The sequence below is a fragment of the Glycine soja genome, chromosome 2 (assembly GCF_004193775.1).
Source record: "Glycine soja cultivar W05 chromosome 2, ASM419377v2, whole genome shotgun sequence".
NCBI lineage: Eukaryota > Viridiplantae > Streptophyta > Magnoliopsida > Fabales > Fabaceae > Glycine > Glycine soja.
The window spans coordinates 3,513,862-3,535,056 of record NC_041003.1 but is presented as its reverse complement, the minus strand read 5'-3'; the positions used below and the strand labels follow the sequence as shown (position 1 = coordinate 3,535,056).

General features: G+C 32.7%; 1 protein-coding gene across 15 annotated transcripts; it reads right to left on the bottom strand.

Annotated features, from left to right (window-relative positions):
- Nucleotides 1-1,267: 1,267 nt before the first annotated feature.
- LOC114380652 (protein DETOXIFICATION 29-like) lies at nt 1,268-20,584 on the bottom strand. 15 transcript variants are annotated; one of them, XM_028339725.1, is made up of 11 exons: nt 20,159-20,584; nt 20,024-20,087; nt 19,801-19,853; nt 19,645-19,712; nt 18,749-19,059; nt 18,134-18,611; nt 16,343-16,428; nt 15,469-15,525; nt 1,970-2,088; nt 1,436-1,522; nt 1,268-1,309 (listed from the first exon to the last, which is right to left on the bottom strand). In XM_028339725.1, exons 5-9 carry the CDS (start codon nt 18,920-18,922, stop codon nt 2,044-2,046), a joined length of 840 nt encoding a protein of 279 aa, XP_028195526.1. In that variant the 5' UTR covers nt 18,923-19,059; nt 19,645-19,712; nt 19,801-19,853; nt 20,024-20,087; nt 20,159-20,584; the 3' UTR covers nt 1,268-1,309; nt 1,436-1,522; nt 1,970-2,043. The 15 variants fall into 15 exon arrangements, with proteins under 15 accessions (XP_028195526.1, XP_028195528.1, XP_028195527.1 ...); XM_028339727.1 differs by having other exon boundaries at nt 18,749-19,041; XM_028339726.1 differs by having other exon boundaries at nt 18,749-19,038.
- Nucleotides 20,585-21,195: the final 611 nt, after the last annotated feature.

Below are 21,195 nucleotides of genomic sequence, written 5' to 3'. Positions count from 1 at the left end.
GCCACAGTATTGGTGGGATTTGATTGTTTGGTATTGAAAATGGCTTCATTAGTAGAGCTATTGTGACCCCAAAAATAATGGCTCCATGTACGCTGTTGCCGAGTGTTAGAAAGGAGATTAAACTTGAATGAACCATGAGAAAGGGTCCATTCAAAAAAAAAAATGAGTGTTGAATTTGAAACCAACTTGTTCCCTATGGCTTTAGCAAATAAACAGTCCTTAAAAACAATGTTTGTTCAACTACTCTTTTACCAGCAAATGCAATATAAGCATTTGGTTCGACAATAATGATATTTCCCAGCATGCCAAATCTTAAGGTTGGAAGTGAGGTGTCTTGAATATATAAGGTCATCATTTGTTTGGGAGGAGACCATCCTAGCAATTTTCCAAATAATGATCTTACATCTTTCAGGCCCCGACCAGCTCCATATAAGATGATTCATAGAGACCCTCTGTCTCCATTTATGGGCACATACGAATTCATTGGCAGATTTTAAGAGAAAAAACTCCATTTATTAGGTTCCAAAGTCAGGGCCATTAGAACTTGGAAGGTGAGGGAGGAGGCACCATGGCACTAATTCTATTTACAATTTGGTTTGGAGCGCAGTTAGGAATAGCTTGGAGATTCCAATGCCCAAAACCATACGAGTTAATATTACATAATACCCTTCAGAAGTTCAAGCCACTTTTGCATTCTCTAACATAAGGAATTGTGTCATGCCCACATTTATATTTACTAACTAAAGGCAATCTGTACGACTGTACCCAAGGTTCGATCGTTCCTGGTATATAATTCTCCCCCAGCTTTAACATAAGGAAAACTAAGTTGATTTGCCAAACCTATATGGGTCTATTATATATTATCCACGAAAAATAGGTTGTGCGTATTATTTTCTAAATGAAATAATTAAAAAGAAATGACTTCGTAGCAATTTTCATGGAATATTCTAAATGAACTAAAGCTCGTCTGTCCTCAATTCAAATATAGTACGGTGTAATGTTGTATGCTACCATGCATTTTCTCTTACTGCAATTTATTAACCAAAAAGAAAAATCTCCTACTTTCATGTTCTCTTGTTCCGTGTTTTCTAAAATAAATAAATAAAAGTTAAATAATGACTTTGTAACAATTTTTATAGAATATTCTAAAGCAACTAAAGCTTTTCTGTCAACAATTTCAAATATCATTTCATATCGTACCACTTCTCCTACTGCAATTTCATGTTTCTTCTTTTGTGTTTTTTGTGTCCTTCACAGTCGCTTTTTCATGTCCACCCCAAGTCCGTATCCTATCTTCGGCAAGGGAGGCCTGCGGTTTTGTGTGTTAGTCACCACTTAATAATTAATTATATGTATGCTTGAAAGCAATTTAACATCGTCTTGAACTTGCAATTTGTTCATATACATGAGAGAATACTGAATAATAATATCTTACCTCTTCGTTCCAATTAGTTTTGTAAATCAGCACCAAAAGAACACACGTTTGGAGGATAGTCCCTGCTATCATTCCTAACCAGATTCCCTGAAAACAAACAATTATCAACAATATTAAAGAACTGCGTACTGCCTTTTGAATTTGAAGAACATGTTAGGCTTTACTTGACCTTTATATCTAGTCATTTAAAAAAAATTACTTGACATTTAAATGTGTTCTGCTATGGCTGAAATTTTAGTATTCATTCATCCACCAATCAATATACAAAAATTGAAGCCTATCACTTATCATTTTCATTATTAAATGAATTATATATGTTAGTCCTATTAAAAGATAAGCAGTGAGATTAACAGTATATATATATTTGGAAGACTTAATTAACTATTCTTCTAAAATCAATTCTCTCTTCCAATTAACTTAAAATACATACCTCTAATTGGTTAATTTCTCCTTCACTAAATAGTATCCGTATACTTATTCATTATACATCAAAAGTATTCGTATAAATTAAGTAGAGAATTGAGAATGACATACCTTGACTCCCCAGTCAAGCTTGTAACCCAATACAAGACCCACAGGAATTCCGAAAAGGTAGTAGCATGCAATGTTTACATAGGCAACAAGAGCCTGCCATCCCGCACCAATGGCAACTCCTGCACAAAATCAAAATTTAAAATGTCACACCTACTATTAATTTTAATGGAAAAAATTATGCATTAACGTTATAAAAAAATTTATACAATCACCCAATTGTAACATTACATATGATGATTTATAATTGGATGATAGTGTAAAATAATAGGGATTGAACTCTTAATTAGTAATCAAAAGAAAAATAATGTTTGAGTTAATTACAGAATGTGAGATAAGAAATTGAAAATCTTAATTAATTTTGTTACCTGAGAGAACAGGCTGAACATTATTAATGACAATGCAGAAGCACAAAAATGGTGTGAGGTTCTTAACTAGATCTTGCACTTCTGTGTCGTTTGAAAACAGGGAAGGGTACTCATTCCGCAAGATCATCAAAACAATAGCGAGTAAAATTCCGATCAAAACCGAAGTAATCACCGCAACCACCAGGGAAAACAATGTTGCTCTTGGGTGGCGCACCCCTAGTTCATTCTATATTCTTACATAAACCAATTATGGCTAAATAACCTAGGGGGGGTTTCTTTTAGAAACTAATTCTCAATAAGGGTAAAACATTTTCCATGGGGGGTTTGTTTTGTGTAAGGGTTTTGTCGAGGAGCATGGCGAAACACGTATTTCGGCCTCCACCCTTTCCCCCTCCCCTTTATATAAGATCCTTTTGTGGTCCAGAATACACACACTGCCTTCAAGATTTTCTATGTTTTCTACCTTCAAAGCAAATTATTCCGTTGGTGGTGGTGGCAAAACCCTTCATTCCGGCAATAACTCACTTCTTGGTCTTTGATCCAACTTTCTCTTCACTCGTGGGATCCGGGCGATCCGGGGGGGACCACCACGGCTCCTCTCTTCTCGAGAATTCATACATCCCTTATCAGTATATGGACAGTTATCTCTCGAGCACAGGTTTAGGTTTGGCCTCAATGGAAAAAAACGGAGCACCTAACAACGTATCTTCACAGACCAAGAACTACGAGATCGCCCCTTTCATTCTGGGGTGACGGTGGGATCGTACCATTCGAGCCTTTTTTTCATGCTTTTCCCGGGGGTCTGGAGAAAATTGCAATCAATAGGATTTTACTAATCCTTCCTTCCCGAAAGGAAGAACGTGAAAAATTCTTTTTCCTTTCCACAGGGACCAGGAGATTGGATCTAGCCATAAGAAGAATAGAATGCTTGGCTGATAAATAACTCACTTCTTGGTCTTTGACCCCCTCAGTCACTACGAACGCCCCCTCAGTCACTACAAATATATATATATATATATATATATATATATATATATATATATATATATATATATATATTTGTAGTCTACAATTTTTATATTATTGTTACCGAAATTATTCACCATATGTTTTTATACATATATGTGTGTAAAACATTTATTCTGCAGTCATTTTTTATGTTGTTGGTGTTAGTGAAACTTTGGTAATATATTCATCCTAACAATTTTTTTATGTATTTTTTGTTTTGTTGATATTTAAATTTTTTTGTTTTTGGTATTATAGAGGTGTATAATATATTTATTTTACATATATATTTTGGTATTAGTTTATTATTAATATGTTAATATTATAAAAGTATTTATGCTAAGTTATTATTCTGTTAATATATATATATTAATTTTGTGCATATATTGAATTTAACTTTTATAATGTTTATTGTGTTATTATTTGTTTAGTTTCTTTGTATGTATTTTAATTTATTTTGTATAATATATTTATCGCGTCATTAATATTTTTTATATATATTTAATTTTATTTTTATAAATGTACTTAATTTTACTATATTATGTACAAATATTTTATAAATTTTTTGTCACATATTATATTATATTATATTATATAGTATTTATGGCATTTTCTTCATCATTTTCATCAAATATAAAACTTAAATTTGGTTCAGCTGATGATGACGTGTTATGAATGTAAGATAACATGTTTCACAACGGATTTGCAATGAAAAATAAGATAGAAAATTACATTTTAGACGAGTTGTGCCCATATATCAGGGTCAAGAAGAAATATCAGGCGAAATTATTTCTCTACTTCAGCAATCTGATTTTTACTGGATTATGAAAATGGGATATTTAAAAATAAATATGGCATTAATTAGCGTCTTGATAGAAAGATGGAGACCAAAAACATATACTTTTCACATGAGATGCGGAGAGTACATTATTATTCTTCAAGATGTATCTGTTTTATTAGGTCTTCGTGTAGATGTGTCACCATTAATTGGTTCAACAAACCTTAATTGAGCTTATTTATGTGGAGAATTGTTAGTCAGTAGAAGATGAACTTCAAGGTAGTATGATTAAATTAAGTTGACGGGCTTAGCATTTTCTAGAATTAAATAACCATGACGGAAAATTACAACAAATAGAAAGGTTTATATGTGCATGGATCCTAAGATTCATTGAAGGTGTCTTATTTGTTGACAAAGGCAGTAGCAAAGTTTCACTAAGGTACCAGCAATTTTTACGGGACTTTAGAGAGAGTGCAGCACGCATGCATGGAGAGCTGTCGTACTTGCTTATTTATACATAGAGATATGCAGCGCCGCCACCGATTATAAAATTAATTCAATTGGAGGTATGTACGTCTTAATACAAATGTGGACATGCGTCTTAATACAAATGTGGACATGAAAACGATGTACAAGTTTGACTCCAAAGATGACTCCTTCACTAATAGAAAATAAATCACTTGGACACAGGTTAATCGTTTAAAAAATTAGATTTCATTTCAAAATAATTAATAATGTAACTTATATTAATTTATATTTTTTTCTAGGTGGCTTACGACGTGAAAATCAACATATCGACAATGATGATTTGATACTTTTTTGTCGCAAATTAGATATTATGAAACGACATGAGATAAGAACATTTAAATGTATTTGTTCTTATAGTGTGAGAGCCTTACACAACAAATGTTTTGTTTAGTTGGAAATGTAGCGTGGTGGGCGGTGGTGCCACTAATTTGTTTCCAAGTTCTTGAGTGGCACCAACTTGATAGAGTGAGACAATTTGGAATGCAACAACCAATTTCACGGTGTCCTTTGCACCCCTTTAATATTCATGACATAACATTGAAAGGAAAACATGATGAAAATTGGGGGCAATTGTTAGGCCCAATGATCCATCAATGGAACAATCGGGCTGATTTTAGGATTGACGATTATCCTTGACAAAAAGGCCTACTGAGCTTTAACTCCGACTATATGGTGTGATATAGGCAAAAAAACGAATATGTTTGTTGACCCTAAGAATGCAAACACAACTACATTGATATTTTTCAATTTTTTCTTAATATTTAAGTTCAAATTATTTATGAAATTTTAGTCTAATTAATTTGAATACCTAATAATTGCGGGCTGAAGTTGCAGAGACATTACAGTACATGGTGTCTCCACAAGGGATAAATACATGGACAGTGGATGATCTAGTGCCGCATGTGGAGAAAATAACCATTTTATCTGACCACAAGGGATAAATACATGGACAGTGGATGATCTAGTGCCGCATGTGGAGAAAATAACCATTTTATCTGAAGAGCAAGAGATAATCACTAAACTTCTGTTACATGGTTATTTATCCCTTTTACCTTTATTTGGGAATAAGGATAATCTTTACCAATATAGGAGAAATCATTATCAAAATCTTTATCAAGATAAGGGAAATACTTATTAAGTTATAAAACCAGGGTGGCAAATTTACGTAACAGGGTTCCATTTAGAAACTTTTTACGTAAATGGGTATGTTTTCAAACAATTTGCACAGAGGGTCTCTTATTTGCATGGAAGCCGCTGTTGGCTTTGGCGGTAAAGCATGACCCGCCAGTGGCAATGGCGATACAGGCTGATCCCGCCATTGGCACTGGCGATACGAGCTTACGTGGACACTAAACCGTTGGTCCCATTGGCGATACGAGCCACGTGGAGTGCTTGCCGCAAGTCCAATTGGCGAGCTGGAGAGAGGTTGCCGCAAATTCCATTGGCGATACAAGGGTGCTCTCGCCAATGAAATAAAAACCGTATACTTGCCAATGTTTTCCACTTTGCTTGCTTGTGTACACGTTTTCTTGCTTCAGCGTTAACTACTATGAAATGATATAATGATAAAATGATTATATATTGTTTCGTGTCTACGCTTCATTATTTACGTTTCACACGTGTCCTATTTCATTCGATGATTATATTTTTCCAACAATTTCCATCATATCGTCACCGTCATGCACATATTTTTTTTTGTTTCCATTTTTAGTTAGGAGTAGATTTCTTTTATTTGTGATTGGCATATTCGGCGAAGAAGAAAAAACAAGATAGACAAAATGAACAAAACAAGAAAAGAAAAGAAATTCATTAGTATTATTTGATTTGAAAAAAGAAAAATATTTTTTCTTCATAAATATTATAAAATCAAAATGCATTGTAAGGATAATTTTTGAAAAATCAGAGAAAAAAATACCTTTTTTGTTAAATTAAGGATTATTTAAGTCAATCTTTATATAATAGAGACACATGAAATATGATCTTGTATTGAATTAATAATTAATGATTTCCAATAATGTAATTGCCAAAATAAAAGAGACATGACAAAAAAAGATATGACCAATATTATTTCCGATTATATATTTTTATAATCTATACGGAATGTATTATGCTATTTTGAAAATTATAAATTTGATTTCTTATTTTTTTTGGTGATAAACCAACCAGAGAACTAATTACCTCTAGGAAAAGAATAGAATCAGAATTCATTCTTAAAGCATTTAAAATATAATCCTGAGCAAAATCATGAACTACAAAATCATAAAAAAATAGTACCCTCCATAGCATTTATTGATTCGGTAAATTTACAAATATATTTTTCAACATTATTTTATTAATGGATATTTTCTCTAGACGCAATGATCTTACGTGCGAAGCTTATACGGAATATCTCAGATAAAAATTTTCATTGCGCGTGTTGAAAATGCAAAAGTCTCCAAATTAAATATGAGCACGAGACCAGCATCACCTTTAGACTACATAAAAAATGCCGAAAACAAAAACAACCTTAAGCACTCCTTGTATATCGCCAATGAGAGAGGCGAGAGCACCCTTGTATATCGCCAATGGAATTTGCGGCAACCTCTCTCCAGCTCGTATCGCCAATTGGACTTGTGGCAAGCACTCCACATGGCTCGTATCGCCAATGGGACTAGCGGTTTAGTGTTCACATAAGCTCGTATTACCAGTGCCAATGGCGGGATCAACCTGTATTGCCATTGCCACTGGCAAGTCATGCTTTACCGCCAAAGCCAACAACGGCTTCCATGCAAATAAGAGACCCCTTGTGCAAATTGTTTGAAAACAGACCCATTTATGTAAAAAGTTTCTAAATGGAACCTTGTTACGTAAATTTGCCAAATCAGGGTAATGATCCACCAACCCGCTAGTTCTTTTTATGAGGCACAAACGGGAGAATTTATCCTGGAAGCGGAAGAGCTACTGAAAATGAGTGAAACTATCACAAGGGTTTATGTACAAAGAACGGGCAAACCTTTATGGGTTATATCCGAAGACATGGAAATGGATGTTTTTATGTTAGCAGCAGAAGCCCAATCTCACGGAATTGTAGATCTTGTAGCCGTTGAATAAAAAATAAGTGGCAAGGATTATTCTAAAAAAATACAGGATAACAGAACATGAATTTTCAGCACAAGAGTTTAATATTCTCCAACCAAGTGTTGAAACTCAAGACATAGCCAGACAAAGAGAGACTCTTGAAGCGGGACCATATTTGTACCCACAGATGGTAGAGTGTGGTCATGGAATGTATTACACACCACCAGCATTTTCTCAGTATTCGGCACAGATGTATCAATATTCATTCAAAGGTCAAAGTGATACTTCTGCAAGCGAACATTCATGAGGTGGTGCTGCGGAGACATATCCCAATTTTCCATGGCCTACTATGAGCCCTTCACAACACCGTGATGATCGAATTCCAACACCAAATGCCCCGTTAGGTACTCAATGGAATGTACCCGGAGCAATACCTGATATGGATGAATTATTAGGTGTTGATTTACGTCACCAATTTTCTGCCGAGGCAGACCAAGTTGAATTGGGGAGACATCGTGACAAAAGAAATCCTGATGGATAGACAAGCACGAAGATGGGAATGTCCATACGACACATCCTCACGGACATCATGACGCTTGATTTTCGTATTACTTTTTAAATATTTTATTGTATGTTTTAATTTAAATTTTCGATTTTTATTAACGTTTATGTTATGAATATTTAGTAATGGATACAGTTTATGTCACACACAAAAATATAATAATAAATAATTTTAAAAACAAACTGATAACTACCATTTTATTTAAGTAGACAAACAAAATACATGAATCAATTAATTTACCAACTTCCACATTCATATTGCATTGGAAATTGACGCCTATTGTGTCATTCTCATCAACATCTACTACATTTTTGTCGGTACTCTGATTGTTCGAGTCAATCCATCTCATTCCTTATCCTTGTTGATTTTGGTCGACCTTTCGTGCACTAATTATACTTAGATCAGGGATAAGCTTCATTCCCAAGAGACCACCATTGTGTGGAATAAGCTTGTAAGATGTGGTCGTTTGTGTAAACAACATCTATATATTGGAAATAATTCATGCTCACGTAACCACATGCAGCAATAATGTGTGTACATGGATAGTGAAGTGCATGATATTTTTCGCATTGACAACAATGGTCATTCAAGTTAAATGTCCACTTTTGTTCGCCATGTTGCGTTATAAAATTGAAGGTCTCATCTATTTCAAACCTTGTCGAGTGGATATCATAGATGCGGACGATGTGCGAATAAGCTTGTTCTTGATTTTTTTTTAAGTTCTTTAACAACCTTAGAACAATACACTTGTCTTGTATTTAATTGTCTTTAGGTTTGACGACCATGATCAACAAAGTACTTTTGACACCTACTATATGTTGATTTCACCAAAGTTGTTATCGGTATGTTGCGACAATCCTTCAATACCTTATTTACACATTCTAAGAGGTTGATTGTCATGTGATTATATCTATGTCCTTCTTTATCATAAGTCATGGTCCATTTTTCCTTTGAAATGCGATCAATCCATGTTGCACTGACTATACTCAATTGACGAAATTTTGATCAAATGTATGCTTGCAAGGAATGTAGGTTGCATACAATTAGTTAGCAACAACAATTTTAAGTATATATGATACTTAAATTAACATCATATTATAAATTAAATCTTACCCAATTTCTTCAACATTTCTTTTTGTTTGACATTGTTGAATTTGCGATTGAAATTGTTTGTTATGTGTTGGACGCAGTAAACATGATAAGCGTGGGAAGGTTGTCAACTAAATGCTTCGTTAGCAACAATAGACTTTATACTCACGTGGCGATCATATATGAGATAAATACAATTTTTATCTGTCACGTGTTTACGCAAGTGTGCCAAAAACCATGATCACGCTGTTAACGTTTCACCTTCGACTACGACGAATGCTAAAGGTGGAACACCATCATTTTCATTTTGTGATGTGACCATTAACAGGGTCTCATGGTATTTCCCATATAAATGTGTGTTGTCAACTTGTATGATTGGCTTACAATAATTAAAAACCTTTTTACATTGACCGAAAGTCTAAAATACTCTATGAAACTGACGGTGTTCACGATTCACCCTATTTCCAACAATAAAATCGTCATGCAGTATTTAAAAATAGGACCAAGGAGAATTATTTTGCATGTGTTTTAGCCATGATGAAAGTTTGGTATATGACTTTTCCCAATCGCCATATTCAATTGCAATCGCTTTTTGTCTCGCCATCCATGCTTTTTTGTACGAAATCTTATAGGCAAATTCACTATTTATCTTTTCTTGAATTAAAGAAACTTTTATTGATGGATCTTCTCTAATCATGCTTGTTAATAAAATTAAAAAAATTTAAATAACAAAAAACACAAAAGTGGGATAATATGAATGTTTATCTTTTCTTGAATCAAAGAAACTTTTATTTATGGATCTTCTCTAATCATGCTTGTTAATAAAATTAAAAAAATTTAAATAACAAAAAACACAAAAGTGGGATAATATGAACATTAAAAATGTACCGACTACACAAGTGACAATTAAATTTGAATCAAGTTTGTCATGATCTTGTGTCACACTCATATTCAGATATGTGTGGTTCATCCCACTGTGTCACTTTCCATGAATCAGTTTTTTTAGATAAAATTGTCTTCATATAAAAAGAGAAAGGATACCCTGTGTTTTTTTCGAGCAACAAACGATATATTTGTCTAATTTGGTTTCAAGAACTTTAAAACTTTAATGCACCTTTATGAACATTAAAAACGTACCTACTATACAGGTAGCAATTAAATCTGAATCAAGTTTGTCATGATCTTGTGTCACACTCATATTCAGACATGTGTGTGGTCCACCCCATTGTGACACTTTTCATGAATCAATTTTTTTAGATAAAAATGCCTTCATATAAAAAGGGCAAGGACACTATGCGCTTTTATTTGGACAACAAACGATATATTTGTGCGATTTGGTTTCAAGAACTTCAAAACTTTGAAGCACCTTTATAACATATTATTTCAGTGTATTTTTTACAGCATCTTTACTGTCAAAATGCATACTAACATATAATTCTTGCCCAACCTTAAAACTCGATGGCATCTCCAAACCGCAAATATCCTTCTCACCAGGATGACTCCAATTGATATTGCTATAATACAAAGCATCATTTCAAAATGGATTTTGAATTCTTTCTATACCTAATACTTAAAAAAATAAAATTCAGGTCAATATCACAAAAATATTCATTTACCATTAAATATAATTGTTATAAAATGATTAATGCATTCAACTATTTTTTAATTTAATTAAATATACCTTCTCTTGGTTGAACAATTATAACTGGTTCAACCATGTGAATGACTTCATCATCTGTATCAGATATATCATCAATATTATCATCTTCATCTAAAAACTCTTCAACGTATGAATTAGACACAAGATAATCATCATCATCATTTAAATTGTTTACATTTGTTGACGATTTCGACTCATTATTAGATAAATTATTTTCACATGATCTATCAGAATTTGCTGAATGAAACGTAAAACCACCATCAACATCTTTTTCTATGTACAATTTTATAACTGACATTTATTTTTGTTGTTGAGAAACTTTGATCAAAATGTCAGTTATAGAATTGTACATAGAAAAGGATGTTGCTGGTGATTTTACGTTTCATCCTGCAAATTCTGATAGATCATGTGAAAATAATTTATCTGATAATGAGTCGAAACCGCCAACAAATGTAAGCAATTTAAATGATGATGATGATTATCTTGTGTCTAATTCATACGTTGAAGAGTTTTTAGATGAAGATGATATTGTTGATGGTATATCTGATACAGATGATGAAGCCGCCCACATGGTTGAACCAGTTACAATTGTTCAACCAAGAGAAGGTATATTTAATTAAATTAAAAAATAGTTGAATGCATTAATCATTTTATAACAATTATATTTAATGGTAAATAAATATTTTTGTGATATTGACCTGAATTTTATTTTTTTAAGTATTAGGTATAGAAGGAATTCAAAATCCATTTTGAAATGATGTTTTGTATTATAATAATATCAATTGGTGTCATCCTGATGAGGAGGATATTTGCGGTTTGAAGATGTCATCGAGTTTTAATGTTGGGCAAGAATTATATGTTGGTATGCATTTTGATAGTAAAGATGTTGTAAAAAAATGCACTGAAACAATATATTATAAAGATGCATCAAAGTTTTAAAGTTCTTGAAACCAAATCGCACAAATATATCGTTTGTTGCCCGAATAAAATCTCAGAGTGTACTTGCCCTTTTTATATGAGGTTAATCTTATCTAAAAAAGCTAATTCATGGAAAGTGACACAATAGAGTGGACCACACACATGTCTGAATATGAGTGTGAGACAAGCTTGATTCAGATTTAATTGTCACTTGTATAATAGGTACGTTTTTAATGTTCATATTATTCCACTTTTGCATTTTTTGTTATTTAAATTTTTTTATTTAATTAACGGGCATGATTAGAAAAGATCCATCAATAAAAGTTTCTTTGATTCAAGAAAGGATAAACACTGAATTTACCTATAAAGTTTTGTACAAAAAAAAGCATGGATGACGAAACAAAAAGAGATTGCAATTGAATATGGCGATTGGGAAAAGTTATATACCAAACTTTCATCGTGTTTAAAACATATGTAAAATAATTCTCCTAAATCCTATTTTCAAATACTGCATGACGATTTTATTGTTAGGAATAGGGTGAGTCGTGAACATCGTCAGTTTCATGGAGTATTTTGGACTTTCAGATGTAAAGAGACTTTTAATTATTGTAAGTCAATCATACAAGTTGACGACACACATTTATACGAGAAATACCGTGAGACCCTGTTAATGGCCACATCACAAGATGGAAATGGTGGTGTTCCTCCTCTAGCATTCGCCATAGTCGAAAGTGAAACGTTAACAGCATGATCATGGTTTTTGACACACTTGCGTGAACACGTGACAGATAAAAATGGTATTTGTTTCATATCTAATCGTCACGCGAGTATAAAGTCTGTTGTTGCTAATGAAGCACTAGGTTGGCAACCTCCCCACGCTTATCATGTTTACTGCGTCCAACACTTAACAAACAATTTCAATCGCAAATTCAACAATGTCAAACAAAAAGAAATGTTGATGAAATTGGATAAGATTTAATTTATAATATGATGTTAATTTAAGTATCATATATACTTAAAATTGTTGTTGCTAACTAATTGTATGCAACCTACACTCCTTGCAAGCATACATTTGATCAAAATTTAGAAAAATTTCGTCAATTGAGTCTAGCCATAGCAACATAGATTGATCGCATTTTAAAGGAAAAATGGATCATGATTTATGATAAAGAAGGACATAGATATGGTCACATGACAATCAATCTCTCAGACTGTGTAAATAAGGTATTGAAGTATTGTCGCAACATACCGATAACAACTTTGGTGAAATCAACATATAGTCGATGTCAAAAGTACTTTGTTGATCGTGGTCGCCAAACCCAAAAACAATTAAATGAAGGACAAGTATATTGTTCTAAGGTTGTTAAAGAATTTCAAAAAAATCAAGAACAAGTTTGTTCGCACATCGTCTGCATCTATGATATCCACTCGACAAGAGTTGAAGTAGAGAAGATATTCAATCCTATAACACAACGTGGCGGACAAAAGTGGACAGTTAACTTGAATGACCATTGTTGTCAATGCGAAAAGTATCATGCACTTCATTATCCATGTTCACACATTATTGCTGCATGTGGTTACGTGAGCATAAACTATTTCCAATATATAGATGTTGTTTACACAAATGACCACATCTTAAAAGCTTACTCCGCACAATAGTGGTCTCTTGGGAATGAAACGATAATTCCTCCTTCTAGTGACTCATGGACACTTATCTCTGATCTAAGTACAATTCGTGCGAAAGGTCGACCAAAATTAACAGGGATAAGGAATGAGATGGATTGACTCGAACTATCTGAACATCAAAAAAAATGTAATAGATATGAAAGAGAAGGACACAACAGACGTCGATGTCCAATGCAATCTGAATATGGAAGTTGTTAAATTAATTGATTTATGTATTTTGTTTGTCTTCTTCAATGAAATGATAGTTATTCGTGATCAGGTTGTTTTTAAAATTATTTATTATTATATTTTTGTACGTGACATAAACTGCATATATTACTAAATATTCATAACATAAACGATAATAGAAGTCTAAAATTTAAATTGAAAAACATACAATAAAATATTTAAATAGTAATGCGAAAATCAATCGTCATGATGACGTAAGGATGTGCCGCATGAGCGTTCCTATCTTCGTGCTTGTCTATCAAGATTTCTTCTGCCATGATGTTTCCTCCCTTCAACTTGGTCAGCCTCAGCATAAAATTGGTGACGTAAATCAACACCTAATAATTCATCCATATTAGGTATTGCTCCGGGTACATTCCATTAAGTACCTAACGCAACATTAGGTGTTGGAATTGGAGCATCATGTTGTTGTGAAGGAGTCATAGTAGGCCATGGAAAATTGGGATATGTCTCCGCAACACCACCTAATGAATGTTCGCTTGCAGAAGTATCACTTTGATGACCTTTGAATGGATACTGATAGATCTATGCCGGATACTGAGAATGACGACATGCACTACATGTGTTTCGCCACTGAGAATGACAACATGCACTGGTATTTTGCCAGTGTGGATGACAACATGCACTCATTGTTTCGTGCACATGAACCCTACGCTGCTGTAGGCTGGCACACCTAATGGCGACATGCATGCACTATTTCACCGACAGGAATGGCAAAATACGTGTTTCGCCATACTCCTCGACAAAACCCTTACACAAAACAAACCTCCAAGACCCTTATTGGAAATAAGTTTCTAAAAGAAACCCTTGAGGTCATTTTGCCACCAATTATATTTATCATGATAGTACAATCCTTGTTTTTTTAATTTGATATCATGACATTATAAATATGGATTAGTAAATATATTTTGAATAACTTATCCATACAAATTTTACAATATTTTCTATTGTATTATCTTTTTTTAAAGGATATTATTTTTTTCCAAATATGGATATTATATTATCTTTTAATCACATAATCTATTTATTATACATTTTCTTATATTTTTATCCTTATTTTTTTTTATAGAAGATATTGTATAAATTTAAGAGGACTACTAAGAATATACTTTTTAATATGTTCTTTCAAATACACTCTACTATTAAAAATATAAATTTGTTAATGAGATCTATTAAATAATTAAGAAGTAAAACTCATAAAAATTTTCAATATGTCTAATAATTTTAAATCAGCGGTAAAAAATATGAAGTGTTACACAGTGTGTTGATAATGTATCTTTAATTTTAATACCACTTAAATATATTTTTAGTTATTGATAAATGATTAATATTTTTTTAAAAAAATTGTGATTCCTAATAAAAAAAATTATTTTGTTTTGGATTCCTTAAGCCATATGTAAATAAATTTTCAAAACGCTACCTAAACAAATGTGAGGACCAGAGAAATAAAATGAAATAATTAATAGGGACAAAACATTAAAAAATATTGGAGAACAAAATAAAAATCCAGTGTTAATCATATATCAAAACATATTTAAGTTTTTTTTATAATGACATATATTTAAGTCTTTTAATATACAATTAATTTCTCATTAGCATAAAGTAGGTAATGCGAAAGCAAACCTTGTGGCGGCGTTCATCCCAAAAGATACCATGATGGTCCAGCCTAATATATTCATGCTGCCAAGTAAAAATAAAAATATGATTGTTAATAAGAAAAACAAAAACAAATGGTGAATAGCATAAGTTAAGTGTCAGTAAAAATAAAATAAAAACTAAGTAAGAACACAAGCAATGTGAATAAAACAAATGGTGAAAGATACAAAATAAAATAATAATTTTGTTTGGACATTTCTGGTTAGTGGATCAGCCACTATCGTAGTCTCGTAGATAATAATTTTGTCGGAGAAATATAAGCTATGAAGTTGGGCAATTTGTAGGCTGAGCCTTGGATTGGTTGAAATAAAAAATAGAGGGAAATGGAGAATAAATTTTCAAATTTTTCTATAGGCTCCACATTTTTAAATATATATATTTTTCTCTTCAACCAAATAATTTCTGATTTTTTTAAAAGGATGTTAATATTTTATCAATTTTTTATTTTCCACACAACTAATAATTCCTATTTTTATCTATCTTTTTTTATTATATCATCACATTATCTATCATATTAATCTTTTTACCTCTTGTCTTTATTTTTTCTCAAGTTGTCAATTGGTGTTGGTGTTGGATGTCAACAGATTTTTTTCCTTTTTTTAAAAAAATGTTTCATGCTCTTTAACTCTTGAATAAGTAAAAAAACTATCACTTTTTTTTTTTTTAATTCTTACAATTTGTCAAAATCTAGATTATTAGTTTTGTAGCAAATTGAAATAAAATTAAAGAAAATCATAAAAAATACTCTAATTAACCAATGTTCAAGAGCTTAAGAAAACACACCATATAGTATAGTCATAGTACCGAAAATTACTCCTTGTTATTACTCACTCACACTCACCAGATAGAGAAGGCGTCTACAAAGACTTGTGCATTCTTGAGGTATCCAGCAAACAAAATCAGAGCCATAAAGTACATGTTTCCAAGCTGCACACATCATGCATGAGAGAAAATATACATAACTTCCTTAATTACATAAAATTAAATATTCCAGTCTTGTTTTTAAGATATAAAAAATGGATATCCATCGAACATGAAACAGGAATACTAGTCAAACAGGATTTCTTACCTCACATTGATTATTTTTAAATTGCATCACACGTACTTTAGTTATGTTTATATTATTTAATTTTTGGTTCAATAACACTGATGTTAGATATTTTATTTACCTGCTCACACTTATTTAATAACTTAAATTTATGTAGTTGACATAATATCTTATGAAGAGTACAAGCAAATACCATACAGTCTATCTTGTACTTTCATTCTTTTAAATAAAAGCAAATTTTCAACACAAAATAAAGTAAATTTAGTTTGTGTATAATTGGTTCGTCATATTACACATAATACATCATCATTAACCATATATTAAACCTACTAAAAGCTTTTGATAATTGTTTTGCATGTGATTTGTATCATAAAAGATTTAAATTACACACATGAATAATTACAAATCTATTGATAACACACATGCAGAAGATTACAAGTCTCTTTATTATAATAATTAAATTATAATCTTCAAATAAGACATTAGACTATTCTTATTTTTTAAGAGAAAAATATAAAATAATGATACGCATATAACAAATTCTTATAATATTTTGTAATTATTTTTATTCTTCATCATTTTCCATCACATTATTTATCTTATATGTACTCTTACTTCTTTTTTTGTTACCTTTCTATTATATGATTTCTTTAGAAATATTTATACTGAAATATCAACACTCAAATGTTTATGAGTTTCCTTGTCTCTTCTTATTACACACTTTGCTTTTATTCTCTTACATATCTTTTTTTATATAAAAATAATGTTATTTTCGTTCATTTTTATAATAAGAAAAAAATATAAAATACTATATATATATATATATATATATATATATATATATATATATATATAAGTACAGGTATCAGACCAACCAAGATTCCCTGCACTTGTTTTTCTTTAAGTGCATCAAAGCCATCAAGTGCTGTACATTCTACAATATAATCTAGTAGTAACGTCAAAGAAGTAACTAATGGTGAAAAATTATTTATTTTAAACACCTCATTATTAACGCTTATTATTTTTTATATTTCTCTTATCTTATAATATCATGTCATTCAGTATCTCATATATTTATTAATTTTTATAATAAAATGAAAATATGTGCGTAGGTATCAGACCAGATTCCCTGCACTTGTTTTTTAAGTGCATCACGTGGTGTACGTACATACTACAATCTAAACTAGTAGTCAAAATAGTACTATACTATTGAATATTAATGGACACCTACCTATTTTAATAATCGATCTCAATGTTAACACTTTATTATTTTTTATATCTTTTTATATAAAAAAACAATATTCCAATAAGCATTAGTAAAGACCGATTATGTCACTAATCATCTTTAGACTTAATTACACTTTTCCTCACTTTTTCTATAATATATTTTGTGAGAATTAAATTTAAATTATTTATTTTTAGAAATTCAGTATGCTTATTAAGTGATATATCACTTTAATATTTTTTTTTCTACTATATCATATCATACATTTATTAAATTTTTAATTATAAAATTAAGGTTACATATTTTAAAGTAAAAGAATGATAAAACATGTGACATGAGAGTGTTTTGGAAGCACTCACCAGAGCATAACAGCAGAAGCAAGAGAGAGGCGAAAGAATCCACAGAGATTCCGAAACGCTTCCCCCGAGAAGCCGTTCCACGCAGGCCAACACCACCCACCAAACACATAAACCAACTGAGCCACCACCACGAGCCATTGAGCACGACGGCGGCGCCCACCAGCCCCAACTCGAGCTTCACCATGAGCAGCCAACTCAGCACCTGCGCCTGCAGGAACTTCGCCACCGGAAAATTCAGCGCGTACGCAAACAGCTGCGGAATCATCCAAATGGCGAAGGTTCCCGCAGCCTCCGAAATTTGGGTGTCTTGCCCTATGAACTTCAGAACTTGTCCCGCGAAGATGTACATAGGCCACAGAACAAAAGCCATGCTGAGAAGTAACACCCATGACCGCTGCATGTACACTCCCAGCATGTCAAGCTTCCCTGCTCCCACCGCTTGTCCACACAGCGTTTCCAACGCGCTTCCCATCCCTAGCTGTTCGGAAACACATTTTTTTTTAAGAAAAATTTACATCAACTCAAGCACATTCTTTTCAACCAAATCAATTAGATTTTTTTATGTATTTTTTATTTGACCGGTCAATGGTGTGATTACTTAGAGTAGGATTTTACCATTATGCCGTAGGAGAAGCCGGCGATGAGGGAGTTTTCGACGGAGACGGCGGCGAGGTCAATGGTGCCGACGTGGCCGGCAAAGATTTGAGTGAAGGCGCCGAGGGAGTACTTTGAGACGAAGGAGAAGATGGCGGGGCCGGCGAGGTACCCGAGCTTCTTGGACTCCACCATGAATTCCCTATAGAAGTCGCCAGTGCTGGTGATCAGAGCTATGTCAGGGGTGCCGGCGATGAAAACTGCGGTGGATCCCAGTTGTGGTTGGATTTGATGGGGTTCTCTGAGAATTGCTGCTAAAAGAGTTGATTTTCCTACACGCCATTAGCAAAAAGCCAAAATAATATAGGCTAAATGACTGGTAAAAGGAAAATAAATTTAACCATGTGAAGTATAAATTGACTGTTTGAAAATCTCATGAAGTTAGCACAATATGATACATATGTGACATACATTTGAAGTTTAAAGATTGGCTTAATCTCACACATACTATCATAATAATAGTAGACTGACTGAGGTGAAGTTCAGGCAAAAGTCATACATTTTTTTTCCTTCCCAGAAATAATTTAAAAGCACTCATTCCCCTGTTTCATTGGAATGGATGTCCCATGTGATCAAGCTCTAACATATAAAACTTCATTATTGTGCACACAAATTGCTCGAGTTTTTTAAACAAGGGATCCAAATCCAATCAGCATATAGAAGATATTTATTTCCTTCACTAATGGCATACAAAGCCTGCGATATTATTTCCTTTACAAGTTGAAAATCATGGCAAATTACATTCTTCCCCTGGAATACTTCATAATTAAAGTCCTAATAGACAAATATAAGTTACAGAATCTTTTTAAGGAGTAAGATCTCAGGACCCGGATCTAGCTCATGGAAAATCGTCTCACCTGTACCAGCCAGTTGTGCATCTTCAGCTCCTCTAGAACTGCCTTCCTCAACTCACAGATTCCAAGTTCTGCGAAACAATAATTAAACACAAAAAAGAACCTTTAAACAATCAAATTATATTGCAAAACCTTCTAGAACTGCCTTCCTCAACTCACAGATTCCAGGTTTCGCATCGTAATCATCAACACACTCTTCAACCAACTCATACCTGCGAAACAATAATTAAACACAAAAAAGAACCTTTAAACAATCAAATTATTTTGCACAACCTTCTAACAACTTTTTAATTTCAAAGAAAAAGAAAAGAAAAAGATATGAGGAGAGTGGAGTAGATCTTGCGCGATGTTTCTTTTTCTAGATTTAAAGAACGAAACTCACCTCAATGAATGCATATACAAATTCACCAAATAATCTAACCTTCCAGTTTTGGTTGCTGAGAAAACTGAGAAAAAGGAAAAAGACATAAAAAACCAAAAGAAAGATGCAAAACGAGAAGAAAAGATCACAAAGAACCTTGTCAAGAAGTCACAGAGCTGTGTATTTAAAACATCGTTCAAACTCCTTCGTCGCTATCCAAATGCACGCTCCTGCAATCATTGTTCTTGCAGAAGAATTCATTTTATTGCAACCTTCTTGCGAAGATGGCGAACTTCACGAGCCTTCAGATTCTCAACGTCGTGCAGAACCACATCTTCGGCAACATCCCCGACGAACTCCCTCTCAGCCTCAAAACCCTCAACCTCTCGTCGAACACTTTCTCTGAGCTCTATTGCGAACCTCTCTCAGCGAGCCTTGGGTTTGAGCGGCGCGACCTAGGCATGTGAACATGAGAGGAGAGTAAGGGGCGCGACCTAGGTATGTGAACAGGAGAGGAGAGGAGAGTAGAGGAACGGTTGTAAAATCGACTCTGAGTGTCTAATTTGAAAGAACCATCCTTGAAAAGATGTTTTAAATACAGTTTTGAAAGAACCGTTTTTTGAAAAATTGTGATTATTTATGAAAATACTACCGCATTTATTTTTTAAGATGAAGATTTTTTTTAAAACGGTCTCGTAGAATCACTTTTTTTAAACAGTGTTGAAGATTTATTTTAAGATTTGCTAACAATTTCAATTATAGATTGCCTTTTGATGGAAAGGTAGTTGTTTTGCGAGATATGTTATTTATGGGAGATCAACGCAAGATATTACTAATGCATTCAATAATATTCTTAATGTTTGTGTTTGTTTGTTTTTTTTAATTCAATTATTGAGGCTTTCATGCTTAAGTCAATCTAACCATGCTGAGTTTAAGAAGAATATGAAATTGAAATACCCCAAGATGTGTTGATTAAAATTCAGAAAATGTTTTGGATGAATATTAACGGATTTTGCATATTTTAATGTGTTACAAACTTTGGAAAATCCTAAATATTTGATGGAAAGAAGCATCTTCCTACATTAGATGTTGTAACACAAGTAAATTAACAACTACACGATAAGAAAAATTGTAGGAGAGGAAAACACATTTGGTGTTGAAGAAATAAATATCAAATGTGAGATAAAGATTGG